Raw genomic sequence first — 17854 nt, 5'->3', positions numbered from 1 at the left:
AGGGGTGCATGGGTGAATCGCCCTCAATTGTCTTGGCCTGAGATGGAGCCTTAGTGTGTCCGCCTTGAGCGTGCCTCGGCTTTTAAACCGCTCTTAGAATACTTAGGTAGTTCATAGGCGCCAACTCCGTGGGTGCTCCAGGGCTAGAGCACACATGGAAAAAAATTAGCTGGTGCTTAGCACCCACCAATAGTCAGCTCCCCTCACCCCCACAGCGCCTCTCATCTGCCTGCGGCCCTACTGATCAACCTCTCCCCCTCTCTCCCAGTGCCTCCCGCCTGTCGCAATCAGCTGTTCCGTGGCATGCAGGAGGCACTGGGAGGAGAGGCGGAAGGGAGGAACAGGACAGGTCGTGCTCGGGGGGGGGGGAACTGGGTGGGAAGAGACGGGGCAGAGGTGGGGGCTTGGGAGAATGGATGGGGTTGGGGTGGGGCCTGGGGCAGAGCTGGAATGGGAAGAGGTGGGGCAGGGGGGGCTTGGAGGAAGAGGGTGGGTGAGAGTGGGGCCTGAGACAGGGCAGGGGGTTGAGCACTCCTGGGGCCCAGAGGAAGTCAGGCCTGTGCAGAAGTTAGTTAGGTTGAGTGTTATTATGGTTAGTTAGTAGAGTGAAATAAGGAGAGGATAATTTTCTCTCCTCTTTCCCTTTTGGGGACTTGTTTTCTCCTGGCAGGGCATCCCTGGCTCTCCAAGCTTCAAACATTGCCTCACCTGCCAAAAGGCCATACTGGTGAGCAATGGCCACTCTAAGTGTGTCTGTTGCTTGCGGGGGGAGGGGGTCCCTCATCTCCCAGAAGCGCACGTCTCAGTTCAGGGCAAGGAAGACCATGGAGATTAAGCTCAGACCATTTAAGATGGAGTGCTCCATTTGACCAGTGTCTGAGCCGGATCAGGAGAGGCCATTGCCCCGCACACCACATCTATCCCTGGATAGATCCAGCGCCCCCTCTACTTTGGCGTAACCTTCCACTAAGAAAGGGGAGACTTTGGAAGCACCAAGGAAAGCTTTCAAAAAGAGGACTGTGGACTCTCACCTTAAGGAGCCAGCTCTAAAAAAGACCGGGTCCCCAGAGAGATCTACAGTTTCCAAAGCTTTGTCTTCTCAGCTGGGTACTGTTGAGTCAAAGGACTCCTCTGTACTGGCAGGACCATGAAGTCCTGGGATGCCAAGGGGAAAGGACACGGCTCTGATAAGACCTTGGTACCATCTTCAAGCAAGGAGGGCAAACATAGACACTCAGGATGGGCACTGTCAAGTTTGGCCCTGCTGTCAGTACCTTTGCATTCTGCCCAGCTATCACTACCTATGCCTTGTGCTCAGCTGTCAGTACCTATGCCTTGTGCTCAGCTGTCACTATCTATGCATTTGGCACCTTCATCATGGAGCAGGCAATGGCACCAGGCATCACTGCTGTTGTCTTTGGTATGCCCACCAACGGCACCATTGGTGGCAGCAACCATGGCCTCAGCTACCATGTCACGACCAATCCCTCACTTGTTCTCAAAGGTCCTGGCAGTAGTGGCTGCTTACCAGTAACAAGATGAGATCCTAGTCTTCCCTCAGTGACTGGCTACTCAAGGGCTGTTCTTATGAAGCAGTGCTATCTTCCCCCAGACGGCCCTTGCTCTATTCCAGACATTGGGTCTGCAACTAAATGTAAAAAAAGTCCACATGAACCCCTGTGCAGAAGATTTAATTTATAGGGGCACATTTGGAATTGATGACAGCCAGAGCCTACCTTCTCTCAGACAGATTCATACCATTGTCCAGGCTGGTACGGGCAATTCAGGGAAGTCCTCGGACCATAATAAGAAACTGTCTTCAACTCCTGGGGCATATGGCAGCTTGAAGCCTTGTGACTGATCACGCAAAGCTATGAATCCGCTGCTTCCAGGGTTGGCTCAGAATGACCTATTCTCTGGTCAGAGACACCTTGGGCAGACAGGTGACGGTTCCTCTACAAGTAAGAAACTCCTTCAACTGGTTGAAGGCTCAGCCTAACATCTGTGCAGGTGTTCCTTCCTGTCACCCAGCTCCATCGGTGATGTTAACAACAGATGCTTCACTATTGGGGTGGTGAGCCCTCCCCAATGCCAGGACCCAAGGCAGATGGACAGCTCAAGAAACCAATCTCCACACGAAATTGTTGGAGATCAGGGCTGTCAAGAACGCTTGCCTTCATTTCTTACCACTCATCGGGGGCAGATCAACCAGGGTCATGACAGACAATGTATCCTGCATGTTTTATATCAACAAGCAGGGAGGAGCAAGATCTCCCTTTTTGTGTGCCATAGCCATGAAGCTATGGAATTTGTGCATAGATCATCAGATCCAAATTTCAGCAGTCTACTCCCAGGTGTTCAGAACATCACAGATGATGTCCTCAGCAGACACGTCTCACAGGGTTAATCCCTTTCCCTTTCACGAATGAGAGCTAGATACCCAAGTTCTCCATAGCATATTCCAGGGAGGGGACTGCCAGTGGTGGATCTCTGTGCCACCTCCAGGAACAGAAAGTGCCTCTTTTCTGCTCAAGAGAGGGCCTGGGCCACCGCTCCTGGGAGATGCCTTTCTTCTATCTTGGAGGAGGGGTCTGTCCTACGCATTCCTTCCAACACAGCTGATAGTAAAGGTGATGAACAAGATCAGACAGGATAGAGCCAACCGGACCAAGACTAGCTTTATACCCTTACCAGCTTCACCTGTGTGTCCACTTGTGACATATTGGTGTGCAATCAAGACTAGTTGGGAGGCTGTGTCTCTGCAACCTTGCCCTGCAACCCTGGGTGCCTTACAATGCCTTTCTGAAGTAGCTCCCTCCTGGGCTGCTCACAAACAGCCTTCCAGCATGCAAGCCACACCCCGAGTGTTTGTGTGTAACTGCAGCCTGCCAGCCACACTTGGGTTACACTCTGGCTCTCACCAGCCTGGCTTACACTGCAGGGTGACCCCTCACACTCCCAGCCCCAGATTTTCCCCAGAAATGTATGTCCTGTATTGCCCAACCCTCTCCTGGACAGTATAAGTACATAACATCTGTTATTCCTTTAAGGGAATAATATACACCAGCTTACCACCTTAAATGGAGTTACCCAGACACTTTAATTTAAACACACTGGATTAAATAAAACAGTAAAACAAGTCAAGTTTATTAACTACAGAATGACAGCTTTTAAGTGAGTACAAGTAATGAGGCATAAAAGTCAGAAATGGTTACAAGAAAAATAAAGGTAAAAAACTTTCTATTGCCTAGCATAACAAACTATGTTAGATTCAAAGCAAAGTTTCTCACCACATGCTTCCAAGAGCATCACTGACCAAACTTTCAGGTCAGGACCCCTGCCCCAGAGGCCAATGGCTGTTTCTTTTGTCTTTTCAGGTGCAGAGAATAAGATGAGCAGGTGGAAGGTCTCTTGGGGTATTTGCCCCTCCTTTTTATAATTTCAGTCTCCCTTTGAAAAGCATTTCCAGCTGAGAACCAAGAGACTGGGGGCTGGTGGAGGAAGGAGACCGCATGCTGTTTGTTTGCTAAGGTGCAGGTCTCTTTGTTCCTGACCACATTTCTTGCCAAAGAATGGCCACTTTATAGGTGATGGCCCATCAGCTTTGTTGACACTTGGCTGAGGAATCATCTTGCCCTTTGTCTTTGAGAAACTGGTTTATTCAGTGCCCAGACTTATGTGGGAAACACACTTCAGTCATGATTTCAGCTTACGTTCATCATTTTACACATAATGTTGCAACATGCATTTTACCATGATATTACTGATGAGTAAGTTATGTTTTCAAGTGACACCTCAGAAGGCATGCCTTGTACGAAGATTAGTACAGAACTGTATAGGGTGTGTGAATACAGGGGTGCATAGCATCACACCAACCATCATTTAAACTCCTGACCATTACTCATCTCAGGTCACAGGATGCAGGTCATGTGCTTCATTCCAATCTAGCAGTTCTCTGCCTCAGGGCATGGCTCCACAATGGTTCACAGGGTTAGAATCCCCCTGCTTTTTGGAAGTACAACAGGTGTTACTGAATGGTAGAAAGAGATCAACCCACACTAGTTACCTGCAGAAATGGAAGAGGCTCTTCCATAGGTGTTGTCATCGCTACCTCATGCCTGATTTTTGCCACTTTCAGTCTTCCTGGATTATCTGCTGGATCTAAAGCAGGGGTTCTCAAACTTCATTGCACCACGACCCCTTTCTGACAACAAAAATTGCTATACAGGAACCTGCAAGACAGGAACCTGAAGCCTGAGCCCTCCTGAGCCTTGTCGCCCCAGGCAGGGGGGCCAGGGCCAAAGCTAAAGCCAGAACCCCACTGTTCTTGGCAGGGGGGCCAAATCCAAATCCCAAGGGCTTCAGCCTGTAACCTGAGTCCCCGCCAGCCCCCCACCTATGTTAGAGCAGGCAGTGGAGCTCGGGCTTTGGCCCTGGGCCCCAGCAAGGCTAATGCCAGCCTTTGGTGACCCCATTAAAATGGGGTCATGACCCACTTTGGAGTCCTGACCCACAGTTTGAAAACCACTGATCTAAAGAAATCAGAGTTATCAATTAGTTCAATTAAGGTCCATTTGGCCAAAATATCAGTCTTTCATCCTCTGGTGGAAGGATTTTCTATATTTGCCCATCAGCTGCCATCTAGGTTTATTAAAGGTTTGGGGAATCTCTATCCACAGATTAGGAACCCTACCCTGACCTGGGACCTCATCCTGGTACTCAATTAGTTTATGAGATCTTCAGTCAAACCTATGGCAACCTGTCCACTGTTGCATTTATCTATAAAATCAGCCTTTTTAGTAGCCGTCACATTGGCCTGTAGGGTTGAGGAGATTGGAACTTTGATGACAGACCTCCTGTTCATGGTGTTCTTTAAGGACAAGGTCTCTACACGTCCAAACCCTAAAATCTTACCTAAGGTTCTATCGGAGTTTCACCTCAGTCAATGCATTCATCTACCAGTATTTTTCCCAAAACCACATTGTTCCCTCTAGGAGTCCTGCTTACATACTCTGGCTGTTGGAAGGGTATTGGTCTTTCACTTAGATAGCAATTTAGAAGTCACCAAGACTCTTCATTTCCTTTGCGGATAGATCCAAGGGATCCTTCATCTCTACTCAAAGACTATCAAGGTGGATTTCTGGAGTGATAGCACATTCAACCAGATCACAGGCAACTTCTATGGCAAGCACATTCCTAAGAGATGGCAGAAGAACACATTGACCCCTCATAAGATAAGGAGTGAATGACAGGCTAATGGGTGACAATACTTTGTTCAAACTAGCAAGTACAAGGATAAGGATGGTAACTAACAACATCTGGAGTGTATACGTAACCTTGTTTGTAACAGTGTATAAAAGGAGAAGTCATAGGAGGGGTATCTTTATACTTGCTGAGGGGACAGCATTCTGGTGTGCTGACTGAGTTGGTACCATTGTTATACAATGTTGTACCAATGTTGTTGTACCTGTAACCATTGAGCCAGAGGTCTAGTACTGTGCTTTGTTGACAATAAACCTGGCCGAGTACCTTTGCCATCAAACTGACCCCGTGGTCTTTCTTTTACGAATAACTTGGACTCGAGGTCTGCTGAATTAACATGCTGCACTCTCTGCTCATGCAGCTGACATCGGAGTTCCAAGAACAGCAACAGTAACAGCAGTATAAATGCTGCAGCTTCAGCAACAGTCCACATTACTAACAACAACCAGTGTCCATTCAGCCTGTGGATGCGCCCTATGCCTCCTTGCGAGGACACCAAGGCTAAACAGGCGTGTGTGGCAAGCTGCCCTCAATTCCTTCTCCACCCAAACATCCGTTAAGGAGCAGTCTGAGCCCTGCTCTACACTAGGCTTTAGGTCGAATTTAGCAGCATTAAATCGATGTAAACCTGCACCCGTCCACACGATGAAGCCCTTTTTTTCGACTTAAAGGGCTCTTAAAATCGATTTCCTTACTCCACCCCTGACAAGTGGATTAGCGCTTAAATCGGCCTTGCCGGGTCGAATTTGGGGTACTGTGGACACAATTCGACGGCACTGGCCTCCCGGAGCTATCCCAGAGTGCTCCATTGTGACCGCTCTGGACAGCACTCTCAACTCAGATGCACTGGCCAGGTAGACAGGAAAAGGCCCGCGAACTTTTGAATCTCATTTCCTGTTTGGCCAGCGTGGCAAGCTGCAGGTGACCATGCAGAGCTCATCAGCAGAAGTGACCATGATGGAGTCCCAGAATCGCAAAAGAGCTCCAGCATGGACTGAACGGGAGGTACGGGATCTGATCGCTGTATGGGGAGAGGAATCCGTGCTATCAGAACTCCGTTCCAGTTTTTGAAATGCCAAAACCTTTGTCAAAATCTCCCAGGGCATGAAGGACAGAGGCCATAACAGGGACCCGAAGCAGTGCTGCATGAAACTTAAGGAGCGGAGGCAAGCCTACCAGAAAACCAGAGAGGCAAACGGCCGCTCTGGGTCAGAGCCCCAAACATGCCGCTTCTATGATGAGCTGCATGCCATTTTAGGGGGTTCAGCCACCACTACCCCAGCCATGTTGTTTGACTCCTTCAATGGAGATGGAGGCTACACGGAAGCAGGTTTTGGGGACGAAGAAGATGATGATGAGGTTGTAGATAGCTCACAGCAAGCAAGCGGAGAAACCAGTTTTCCCGACAGCCAGGAACTGTTTCTCACCCTGGACCTGGAGCCAGTACCCCCCAAACCCACCCAAGGCTGCCTCCTGGACCCGGCAGATGGAGAAGGGACCTCCAGTGAGTGTACCTTTTAAAATACTATACATGGTTTAAAAGCAAGCATGTGAAAGGATTAATTTGCCCTGGCATTCGCGGCTCTCCTAGATGTACTCCCAAAGCCTTTGCAAAAGGTTTCTGGGGAGGGCAGCCTTATTGCGTCCTCCATGGTAGGACACTTTACCACTCCAGGCCAGTAACACGTACTCGGGAATCATTGTACAACAAAGCATTGCAGTGTATGTTTGCTGGCGTTCAAACAACATCCGTTCTTTATCTCTCTGTGTTATCCTCAGGAGAGTGAGATATCATTCATGGTCACCTGGTTGAAATAGGGTTCTTTTCTTCAGGGGACACTCAGAGGTGCCCGTTCCTGCTAGGCTGTTTGCATGTGGCTGAACAGAGATGTTCCCCACTGTTAGCCACGGGGAGGGGGGAGGGTTGAGGAGGTAGCTTTGTGGTGGGGGAAGGCAAAATGCAACCTTGTAACGAAAGCACATGTGCTATGTATGTAATGTTAACAGCAAGGTTTACCCTGAAAGAGTATAGCCACTGTTTTATAAAATGTGTCTTTTTAAATACCACTGTCCCTTTTTTTTTCTCCACCAGCTGCATGTGTTTCAATGATTAGAGGATCTTCTCCTTCCCAGAGGCTAGTGAAGATTAGAAAGAAAAAAAAATGCACTCGTGATGAAATGTTCTCTGAGCTCATGCTGTCCTCCCACACTGACAGAGCACAGACGAATGCATGGAGGCAAATAACGTCAGAGTGCAGGAAAGCACAAAATGACCGGGAGGAGAGGTGGCGGGCTGAAGAGAGTTAGTGGCGGGCTGAAGAGAGTAAGTGGCAGGCTGAAGACAGGGCTGAAGCTCAAATGTGGCGGCAGCGTGATGAGAGGAGGCAGGATTCAATGCTGAGGCTGCTGGAGGATCAAACCAGTATGCTCCAGTGTATGGCTGAGCTGCAGCAAAGGCAGCTGGAGCACAGACTGCCACTACAGCCCCTGTGTAACCAACCGCCCTCCTCCCCAAGCTCCATAGCCTCCACACCCAGACACCCAAGAACGCGGTGGGGGGGCCTCTGGCCACCCAGCCACTCCACCCCAGAGGATTGCCCAAAAAACAGAAGGCTGGCATTCAATAAATTTTAAAGTTGTAAACTTTTAAAGTGCTGTGTGGCATTTTCCTTCCCTCCTCCACCACCTCTCCTGGGCTACCTTGGTAGTCATCCCCCTATTTGTGTGATGAATGAATAAAGAATGCATGAATGTGAAACAACAATGACTTTATTGCCTCTGCAAGCGGTGATCGAAGGGAGGAGGGGAGGGTGGATAGCTTACAGGGAAGTAGAGTGAACCAAGGGGCGGGGGGTTTCATCGAGGAGAAACAAAGAGAACTTTCACACCGTAGCCTGGCCAGTCATGAAACTGGTTTTCAAAGCTTCTCTGATGCGTACCGCGCCCTCCTGTGCTCTTCTAACCGCCCTGGTGTCTGGCTGCGCATAACCAGCAGCCAGGCGATTTGCCTCAACCTCCCACCCTGCCATAAATGTATCCCCCTTACTCTCACAGATATTGTGGAGCGCACAGCAAGCAGTAATAACAGTGGGAATATTGGTTTCGCTGAGGTCTAAGCGAGTCAGTAAACTGCGTCAGCGCGCCTTTAAACGTCCAAATGCACATTCTACCATCATTCTGCACTTGCTCAGCCTGTAGTTGAACAGCTCCTGACTACTGTCCAGGCTGACTGTGTACAGCTTCATGAGCCATGGCATTAAGGGGTAGGCTGGGTCCCCAAGGATAACTATAGGCATTTCAACATCCCCAACAGTTATTTTCTGGTCTGGGAATAAAGTCCCTTCCTGCAGCTTTTGAAACAGACCAGAGTTCCTGAAGATGCGAGCGTCATGTACCTTTCCCGGCCATCCCACATTGATGTTGGTGAAAGGAGTTGGAGTTGTACCTTTCCCGGCCATCCCACATTGATGTTGGTGAAAGGAGTTGGTGAAAGGAGTTGGAGGCGCAAGTGGTGTTCTCGTCCATCCTCCCCGTGGAAGGAAAAGGCCTAGGTAGGGAGCGTCGTATCGTGGAAGTCAACGAATGGCTACGCAGGTGGTGTCGGAGAGAAGGCTTTGGATTCTTCGACCATGGGATGGTGTTCCAAGAAGGAGTGCTAGGCAGAGACGGGCTCCACTTAACGAAGAGAGGGAAGAGCATCTTCGCGAGCAGGCTGGCTAACCTAGTGAGGAGGGCTTTAAACTAGGTTCACCGGGGGAAGGAGACCAAAGCCCTGAGGTAAGTGGGAAAGCGGGATACCGGGAGGAAGCACAGGCAGGAATGTCTGTGAGGGGAGGGCTCCTGCCTCATACTGGGAATGAGGGGCGATCAACAGGTTATCTCAAGTGCTTATATACAAATGCACAAAGCCTTGGAAACAAGCAGGGAGAACTGGAGGTCCTGGTGATGTCAAAGAACTATGACGTGATCGGAATAACAGAGACTTGGTGGGATAACTCACATGACTGGAGTACTGTCATGGATGGTTATAAACTGTTCAGGAAGGACAGGCAGGGCAGAAAAGGTGGGGGAGTAGCACTGTATGTAAGGGAGCAGTATGACTGCTCAGAGCTCCGGTACGAAACTGCAGAAAAACCTGAGTGTCTCTGGATTAAGTTTAGAAGTGTGTGCAACAAGAGTGATGTAGTGGTGGGAGTCTGCTATAGACCACCGGACCAGGGGGATGAGGTAGATGAGGCTTTCTTCCGGCAGCTCACGGAAGCTACTGGATCGCATGCCCTGATTCTCATGGGTGACTTTAATTTTCCTGATATCTGCTGGGAGAGCAATACAGCGGTGCATAGACAATCCAGGAAGTTTTTGGAAAGCGTAGGGGACAATTTCCTGGCGCAAGTGCTAGAGGAGCCAACTAGGGGGGGCGCTTTTCTTGACCTGCTGCTCACAAACCGGGTAGAATTAGTGGGGGAAGCAAAAGTGGATGGGAATCTGGGAGGCAGTGACCATGAGTTGGTTGAGTTCAGGATCCTGACACAGGGAAGAAAGGTAAGCAGCACGATACGGACCCTGGACTTCAGGAAAGCAGACTTCGACTCCCTCAGGGAACAGATGGCCAGGATCCCCTGGGGGACTAACTTTAAGGTGAAAGGAGTCCAGGAGAGCTGGCTGTATTTCAAGGAATCCCTGTTGAGGTTACAGGGACAAACCATCCCGATGAGTCGAAAGAATAGTAAATATGGCAGGCGACCAGCTTGGCTTAATGGTGAAATCTTAGCGGATCTTAAACATAAAAAAGAAGCTTACAAGAAGTGGAAGGTTGGACATATGACCAGGGAAGAGTTTAAAAATATTGCTCGGGCATGTAGGAATGTTATCAGGAGGGCCAAATCGCACCTGGAGCTGCAGCTAGCCAGAGATGTCAAGAGTAACAAGAAGGGTTTCTTCAGGTATGTTGGCAACAAGAAGAAAGCCAAGGAAAGTGTGGGCCCCTTACTGAATGAGGGAGGCAAACTAGTGACAGAGGATGTGGAAAAAGCTAATGTACTCAATGCTTTTTTTGCCTCTGTTTTCACTAACAAGGTCAGCTCCCAGACTGCTACGCTGGGCATCACAAAATGGGGAAGAGATGGACAGCCCTCTGTGGAGATAGAGGTGGTTAGGGACTATTTAGAAAAGCTGGACGTGCACAAGTCCATGGGGCCGGACGAGTTGCATCCGAGAGTGCTGAAGGAACTGGCGGCTGTGATTGCAGAGCCATTGGCCATTATCTTTGAAAACTCGTGGCGAACCGGGGAAGTCCCGGATGACTGGAAAAAGGCTAATGTAGTGCCAATCTTTAAAAAAGGGAAGAAGGAGGATCCTGGGAACTACAGGCCAGTCAGCCTCACCTCAGTCCCTGGAAAAATCATGGAGCAGGTCCTCAAAGAATCAATCCTGAAGCACTTGCATGAGAGGAAAGTGATCAGGAACAGCCTGGATTCACCAAGGGAAGGTCATGCCTGACTAATCTAATCGCCTTTTATGATGAGATTACTGGTTCTGTGGATGAAGGGAAAGCAGTGGATGTATTGTTCCTTGACTTTAGCAAAGCTTTTGACACGGTCTCCCACAGTATTCTTGTCAGCAAGTTAAGGAAGTATGGGCTGGATGAATGCACTATAAGGTGGGTAGAAAGCTGGCTAGATTGTCGGGCTCAACGGGTAGTGATCAATGGCTCCATGTCTAGTTGGCAGCCGGTATCAAGTGGAGTGCCCCAAGGGTCGGTCCTGGGGCTGGTTTTGTTCAATATCTTCATAAATGATCTGGAGGATGGTGTGGATTGCACTCTCAGCAAATTTGCAGATGATACTAAACTGGGAGGAGTGGTAGATACGCTGGAGGGGAGGGATAGGATACAGAAGGACCTAGACAAATTGGAGGATTGGGCCAAAAGAAATCTGATGAGGTTCAATAAGGATAAGTGCAGGGTCCTGCACTTAGGACGGAAGAACCCCATGCACCGCTACAGACTAGGGACCGAATGCCTCGGCAGCAGTTCTACAGAAAAGGACCTTGGGGTTACAGTGGACAAGAAGCTGGATATGAGTCGACAGAGTGCCCTTGTTGCCAAGAAGGCCAATGGCATTTTGGGATGTATAAGTAGGGGCATAGCGAGCAGATCGAGGGACGTGATCGTTCCCCTCTATTCGACATTGGTGAGGCCTCATCTGGAGTACTGTGTCCAGTTTTGGGCCCCACACTTCAAGAAGGATGTGGATAAATTGGAGAGAGTCCAGCGAAGGGCAACAAAAATGATTAGGGGTCTGGAACACATGAGTTATGAGGAGAGACTGAGGGAGCTGGGATTGTTTAGCCTGCAGAAGAGAAGAATGAGGGGGGATTTGATAGCTGCTTTCAACTACCTGAAAGGGGGTTCCAAAGAGGATGGCTCTAGACTGTTCTCAATGGTAGCAGATGACAGAACGAGGAGTAATGGTCTCAAGCTGCAGTGGGGGAGGTTTAGATTGGATATTAGGAAAAACTTTTTCACTAAGAGGGTGGTGAAACACTGGAATGCGTTACCTAGGGAGGTGGTAGAATCTCCTTCCTTAGAGGTTTTTAAGGTCAGGCTTGACAAAGCCCTGGCTGGGATGATTTAACTGGGAATTGGTCCTGCTTCGAGCAGGGGGTTGGACTAGATGACCTTCTGGGGTCCCTTCCAACCCTTATATTCTATGATTCTATGATTCTATGAAACGTCCCTTGTGATCTACCAGAGCTTGCAGCACTATTGAAAAGTACCCCTTGCGGTTTATGTACTCGCCAGCTTGGTGCTCCGGTGCCAAGACAGGGATATGGGTTCCGTCTATGGCCCCACCACAGTTAGGGAATCCCATTGCAGCAAAGCCATCCACTATGACCTGCACATTTCCCAGGGTCACTACCCTTGATATCAGAGATCTTTGATTGCGTGGGCTACTTGCATCACAGCAGCCCCCACAGTAGATTTGCCCACTCCAAATTGATTCCCAACTGACCGGTAGATGTCTGGCGTTGCAAGCTTCCACAGGGCTATCGCCACTCGCTTCTCAACTCTGAGGGCTGCTCTCATCTTGGTATTCATGCGCTTCAGGGCAGGGGAAAGCAAGTCACAAAGTTCCATGAAAGTGCCCTTACGCACGCGAAAGTTTCGCAGCCACTGGGAATCGTCCCAGAGCTGCAACACTATGCGGTCCCACCAGTCTGTGCTTGTTTCCCGAGCCCAGAATTGGCATTCCACAGCATGAACCTGCCCCATTAGCACCATGATGCATGCATTGGCAGGTCCCATGCTTTGAGAGAAATCTGTGTCCATGTCCTGATCACTCACGTGACCGCGCTGACGTCGCCTCCTCGCCCGGTATCGTTTTGCCAGGTTCTGGTGCTGCATATACTGCTGGATAATGTGTGTGGTGTTTAATGTGCTCCTAATTGCCAAAGTGAGCTGAGCGGCTTCCATGCTTGCCTTGGTATGGTGTCCGCACAGAAAAAAGGCGCGGAACGATTGTCTGCCGTTGCTCTGACGGAGGGAGGGGCGACTGACGACATGGCTTACAGGGTTGGCTTACAGGGAATTAAAATCAACAAAGGGGGTGGCTTTACATCAATGAGTATTTCAGGCAGGACTTCACAGAGGGTTCCAATAAGAAATGGTGCACCTAAGTAATTGTTCTTATTGGAACAAGCAGGTTGGTCTGGCCTCTGATTAATACATGGCTAGATTTACCTCGCTGCACCTTCTCTGTGAGTGACTGCAGTGTGACCTAGAGGAATGAGTCCCCTAGATGGGGGAGGGGGGGAAGCAAATGAGTACAAAACAAATCTGGTCTATTTCTTGTTTTGATCCACTCCATCTATCTTTTACATCTTTGGCTGGCAGCAGATGGTGCAGAAGGACTGCAAGCCATCCACATCTCATGGCTGCTTGGCAGAAGATGGTGCAGTAGGACTGCTAGCCATCCTCATCTCTTGCCTGCCTGACAGAAGATGGTACAGTAGGACTGCTAGCAATCTGTATCGCCTGCCTGCTCACCATAAGATGGTTCAATAGGACTGACTGCAGGACTAAAGAGAATGACCTGGTCAAGTCACTTCTAATGTAGTCCCTGCACCCATGTCTGCCCAGGCGCTCCTGGCCGATGTGGCCAGGAGCACCTTTGACATGACGATGACAGCTACCAGTCCTACTGCACCGTCTGCTGCCACAAGGCAAGGGGTTGCTGCTGCTGTGTAGCAATGCAGTACCACGTCTGCCAGCACCCAGGAGACATATGGTGACGGTTACCTGAGCGGGCTCCATGCTTGCCGTGGTATGGCATCTGCACAGGTAACTCAAGAAAAAAGGTGCGAAATGATTGTCTGCTGCTGCTTTCACGGAAGGAGGGAGGGAACGGGGGCCTGATGATATGTACCCAGAACCACCCGCGACAATGTTTTAGCCCCATCAGGCATTGGGATCTCAACCCAGAATTCCAATGGGCAGCAGAGACTGCGGGAACTGTGGGATAGCTACCCACAGTGCAACACTCTGGAAGTTGACGCTTGCCTCGGTACTGTGGAAGCACTCCGCCGAGTTAATGCACTTAGAGCATTTTCTATGGGGACACACACACTCGAATATATAAAAACGATTTCTAAAAAAACGACTTCTATAAATTCGACCTAATTTCATAGTGTAGACATACCCTGAGACAGAGAGGAAGGAGGGCAGGTAGTGGAGCACTCACAGGGACAAACTTCTTGAAGAACTGCAGTTACTGCACAAGGTGAGTCACCTCTTCTTCTTTGAGTAGTGTCCCTGTGGTTGCTTGAGAGATCTGTGTGTTTTTGTACTCTTGTCTCTGGTCAGGAATGTGCTCACTTGGTTAGCTGAATCCTGGTGCGTTGCTATTTTGCCAAAGCCAGGCGTACTCTGGCTCACAGCCTACTGAAGAATGTACCAGTATCTGAAATATGTAGGGTGGCTACTTGGGCTTTAATGTGTATGTTTCTGAAATATTATGTCCTGATCCAAGCCATCAGATCTGATGCAGCCCGTGTTTCTGCAGTACTGACTTCAGTTCTGGACTCTATTCTGAAACTTCCTCCTCCATCTGGGGATACTGCTTGGAAGTCACTTGAAGTGAAACTTAGCTTAGGGCTCCAGCAAGGCCTACACCGCGAACTAAAAATCTCCGATGAAGGGCTTGAGAGGCGCATGTGCAACTGAGTTACCGCACAAAGTGAATAACCTTTTCTTGTCCCCGTGGAACATGAAGACAATCCTTGTGATTCTGTACTTGGAACTCGAAGGCGAGTTGAATACCTGCATCATTCAGGATTTGGTGGATCTGGCTTGCAAACAGGTCATTGGGGAGCAAGGAACAGATGGAGGACATTGGACTGCTGTTGATCATCCCCTTCACACCCTTGAACATGAATCATAGAATCATAGAATATCAGGGTTGGAAGGGACCCCTGAAGGTCATCTAGTCCAACCCCCTGCTTGAAGCAGGACCAATTCCCAGTTAAATCATCCCAGCCAGGGCTTTGTCAAGCCTGACCTTAAAAACCTCTAAGGAAGGAGATTCTACCAGCTCCCTAGGTAACGCATTCCAGTGTTTCACCACCCTCTTAGTGAAAAAGTTTTTCCTAATATCCAATCTAAACCTCCCCCACTGCAACTTGAGACCATTACTCCTCGTTCTGTCATCTGCTACCATTGAGAACAGTCTAGAGCCATCAGGTAGTTGAAAGCAGCTATCAAATCCCCCCTCATTCTTCTCTTCTGCAGGCTAAACAATCCCAGCTCCCTCAGCCTCTCCTCATAACTCATGTGTTCTAGACCCCTAATCATTTTTGTTGCCCTTCGCTGGAACCTCTCCAATTTATCCACATCCTTCTTGAAGTGTGGGGCCCAAAACTGGACACAGTACTCCAGATGAGGCCTCACCAATGTCGAATAGAGGGGAACGATCACGTCCCTCGATCTGCTCGCTATGCCGCTACTTATACATCCCAAAATGCCATTGGCCTTCTTGGCAACAAGGGCACACTGCTGACTCATATCCAGCTTCTCGTCCACTGTCACCCCTAGGTCCTTTTCCGCAGAACTGCTGCCTAGCCATTCGGTCCCTAGTCTGTAGTGGTGCATTGGATTCTTCCATCCTAAGTGCAGGACCCTGCACTTATCCTTATTGAACCTCATCAGATTTCTTTTGGCCCAATCCTCCAATTTGTTTAGGTCCTTCTGTATCCTATCCCTGCCCTCCAGCGTATCTACCACTCCTCCCAGTTTAGTATCATCCGCAAATTTGCTGAGAGTGCAATCCACACCATCCTCCAGATCATTTATGAAGATATTGAACAAAACCGGCCCCAGGACCGACCCTTGGGGCACTCCACTTGATACTGGCTGCCAACTAGACATGGAGCCATTGATCACTACCCGTTGAGCCCGACAATCTAGCCAGCTTTCTACCCACCTTATAGTGCATTCATCCAGCCCATACTTCCTTAACTTGCTGACAAGAATACTGTGGGAGACTGTGTCAAAAGCTTTGCTAAAGTCAAGAAACAATACATCCACTGCTTTCCCTTCATCCACAGAACCAGTAATCTCATCATAAAAGGCGATTAGATTAGTCAGGCATGACCTTCCCTTGGTGAATCCATGCTGGCTGTTCCTGATCACTTTCCTCTCATGCAAGTGCTTCAGGATTGATTCTTTGAGGACCTGCTCCATGATTTTTCCAGGGACTGAGGTGAGGCTGACTGGCCTGTAGTTCCCAGGATCCTCCTTCTTCCCTTTTTTAAAGATTGGCACTACATTAGCCTTTTTCCAGTCATCCGGGACTTCCCCGGTTCGCCACGAGTTTTCAAAGATAATGGCCAATGGCTCTGCAATCACAGCCGCCAATTCCTTCAGCACTCTCGGATGCAACTCGTCCGGCCCCATGGACTTGTGCATGTACAGCTTTTCTAAATAGTCAGAGGGTGGCAGAGGGCCTTTCACCAGATTCAACATTTTGTTGGAGAGGGCTTCCACCTTCCAGTTTCCTGTCCCTGAGTAATAGGTTACCAAAAATTCAAAGTGAGTGAAAAACTGATACCAGTGGATCTGACATTGGTTAAGGCCTCTAGCAATCTGTAGGTACTCCAGGTTCTTATGGTTTATTGGATTGGGAATTGGATTCCTTCTGCAAGATGGTTTCACTCCTCATAGTCCACCTTGATAACTGGTACCTCCTTGTTCTAAATATTGTAATTTTTCTCAGCAAGGGTTAGCTTCCAAGAAAGAAAGCACAGGAAAGGGGTGGGGTTGGTTGTGGAGGCCCACATGTTGCCATACTGCACCAACGGCAAAGTTCAAGGCACTGGCCTTGTTCCTAAATGGTTTAATGGGATCTGGGTCAATCAGGACAGGTGCCAAGGTGAATGCCCTCTATAGTCAATGAAAGGCCAAATGAACCTCCATAGACCAGGTGAACCAGGCCCCTTTTTGCAAGAATGCCACTATGGCTGCAACCATAGAGAATTCTTTAATAAACCACCTACAAAAATTGGCAAACCCCAGGAATTGCTAAACTATGCATACGTCCTTGGGTGATGCCCCGTTGATTATTGCTGCCACCTTACATAGGTCCATGGTAAATAACTTGGGAAAGACAATATATCCCAAGAATTCTACAGTAGCCTATCAAACTTGTATTTCTTGAGCTTTGCATAAATGTAATTTTGGCAGAATCTCTCCAAGACAGTGAGCACATGATAATTGTGGAGGGCCTGACGTTCAGGGAAAATGAGGATGTTTTTAAGAATAAATAATGAAAAATTGGTCTAGTATGTCCCTAAATATGTCATTTATGAAATACTGGAAAGTTGCTGGGGTGTTGCACAGCCCAAACAGCATGACCAAATGCTCAAAGCGACCATACCTGGTATGAAAGTCTCTCTTCCATTCATCTCCTTTCTGGATCCTCACCAGGTTATAAGCTCCTTGGAGGTCCAACTTTATGAAGACCTTGGCAGAGCAGAGCTTTTGAACAGCTCATTAATCAGTGGTAAGGGGACGAGTTTCAGTTTGTAATCTTGTTCAGCACTCAGTAGTCCACAAAAGGCCAAAGCCTTCATCTCGATAAAGATTGTGGCCCCTCATGGGGATGTAGAGGGCAAATGAATCCCTTCTGCAAGTTTTTCTCTAGATAGGTCCAGAGTACTTGTAGTTTGGGTTCAGAGAAGGAGTAAATGCATCTGAAAGGAATCTCTGCTCCCAGATGGAGCTCATTGGGATGGGCATAGCCGTGATGAGGTGGTAAGGTGTTGGCTTTCTTTTTGTTGAACATGTCAGCATAAAGTTGATATTTAACTGGACTATCTCTGAATTCTTTGAAGGTCCGAGTAAGCCATAAAGAGTTGCTGGTCCAAGGTCAGCTCTGGGAAACAGGATTGTCGGCAAGATGGGGAGTCAAAGCATACTGTGCCTGACTGCCAGCAGACATGCGGGTCATGTGCAATGAGCCACAGGATGCCAGTGACAACATGCATGTGGTGCATGACTTAGCCCATACTGGAGGGTTTCTCAGTGGCCTCAAGGGGT

General features: G+C 48.9%; 1 protein-coding gene across 2 annotated transcripts in view; it reads left to right on the top strand.

The window, feature by feature from the left end:
* Window positions 1–8026, top strand: part of CFAP45 (cilia and flagella associated protein 45) — a 61513-nt gene extending 53487 nt beyond the window's left edge. Inside the window, exon 12 of one of the 2 annotated variants that reach the window (XM_048828904.2) lies at window positions 7355–8026. In XM_048828904.2, the coding sequence (XP_048684861.2) occupies window positions 7355–7376 (22 nt within the window). In that variant the 3' untranslated portion in view covers window positions 7377–8026. Of the gene's footprint in view, window positions 1–3377; window positions 3406–7354 lie in introns of those variants that run through there. The other variant, XM_075123019.1, reaches the window with a different exon arrangement.
* Window positions 8027–17854: the final 9828 nt, after the last annotated feature.

Source organism: Caretta caretta, chromosome 24, assembly GCF_965140235.1.
Source record: "Caretta caretta isolate rCarCar2 chromosome 24, rCarCar1.hap1, whole genome shotgun sequence".
NCBI classification, from domain to species: Eukaryota; Metazoa; Chordata; order Testudines; family Cheloniidae; genus Caretta; species Caretta caretta.
This window is presented reverse-complemented; position numbering and strand designations above follow the sequence as displayed.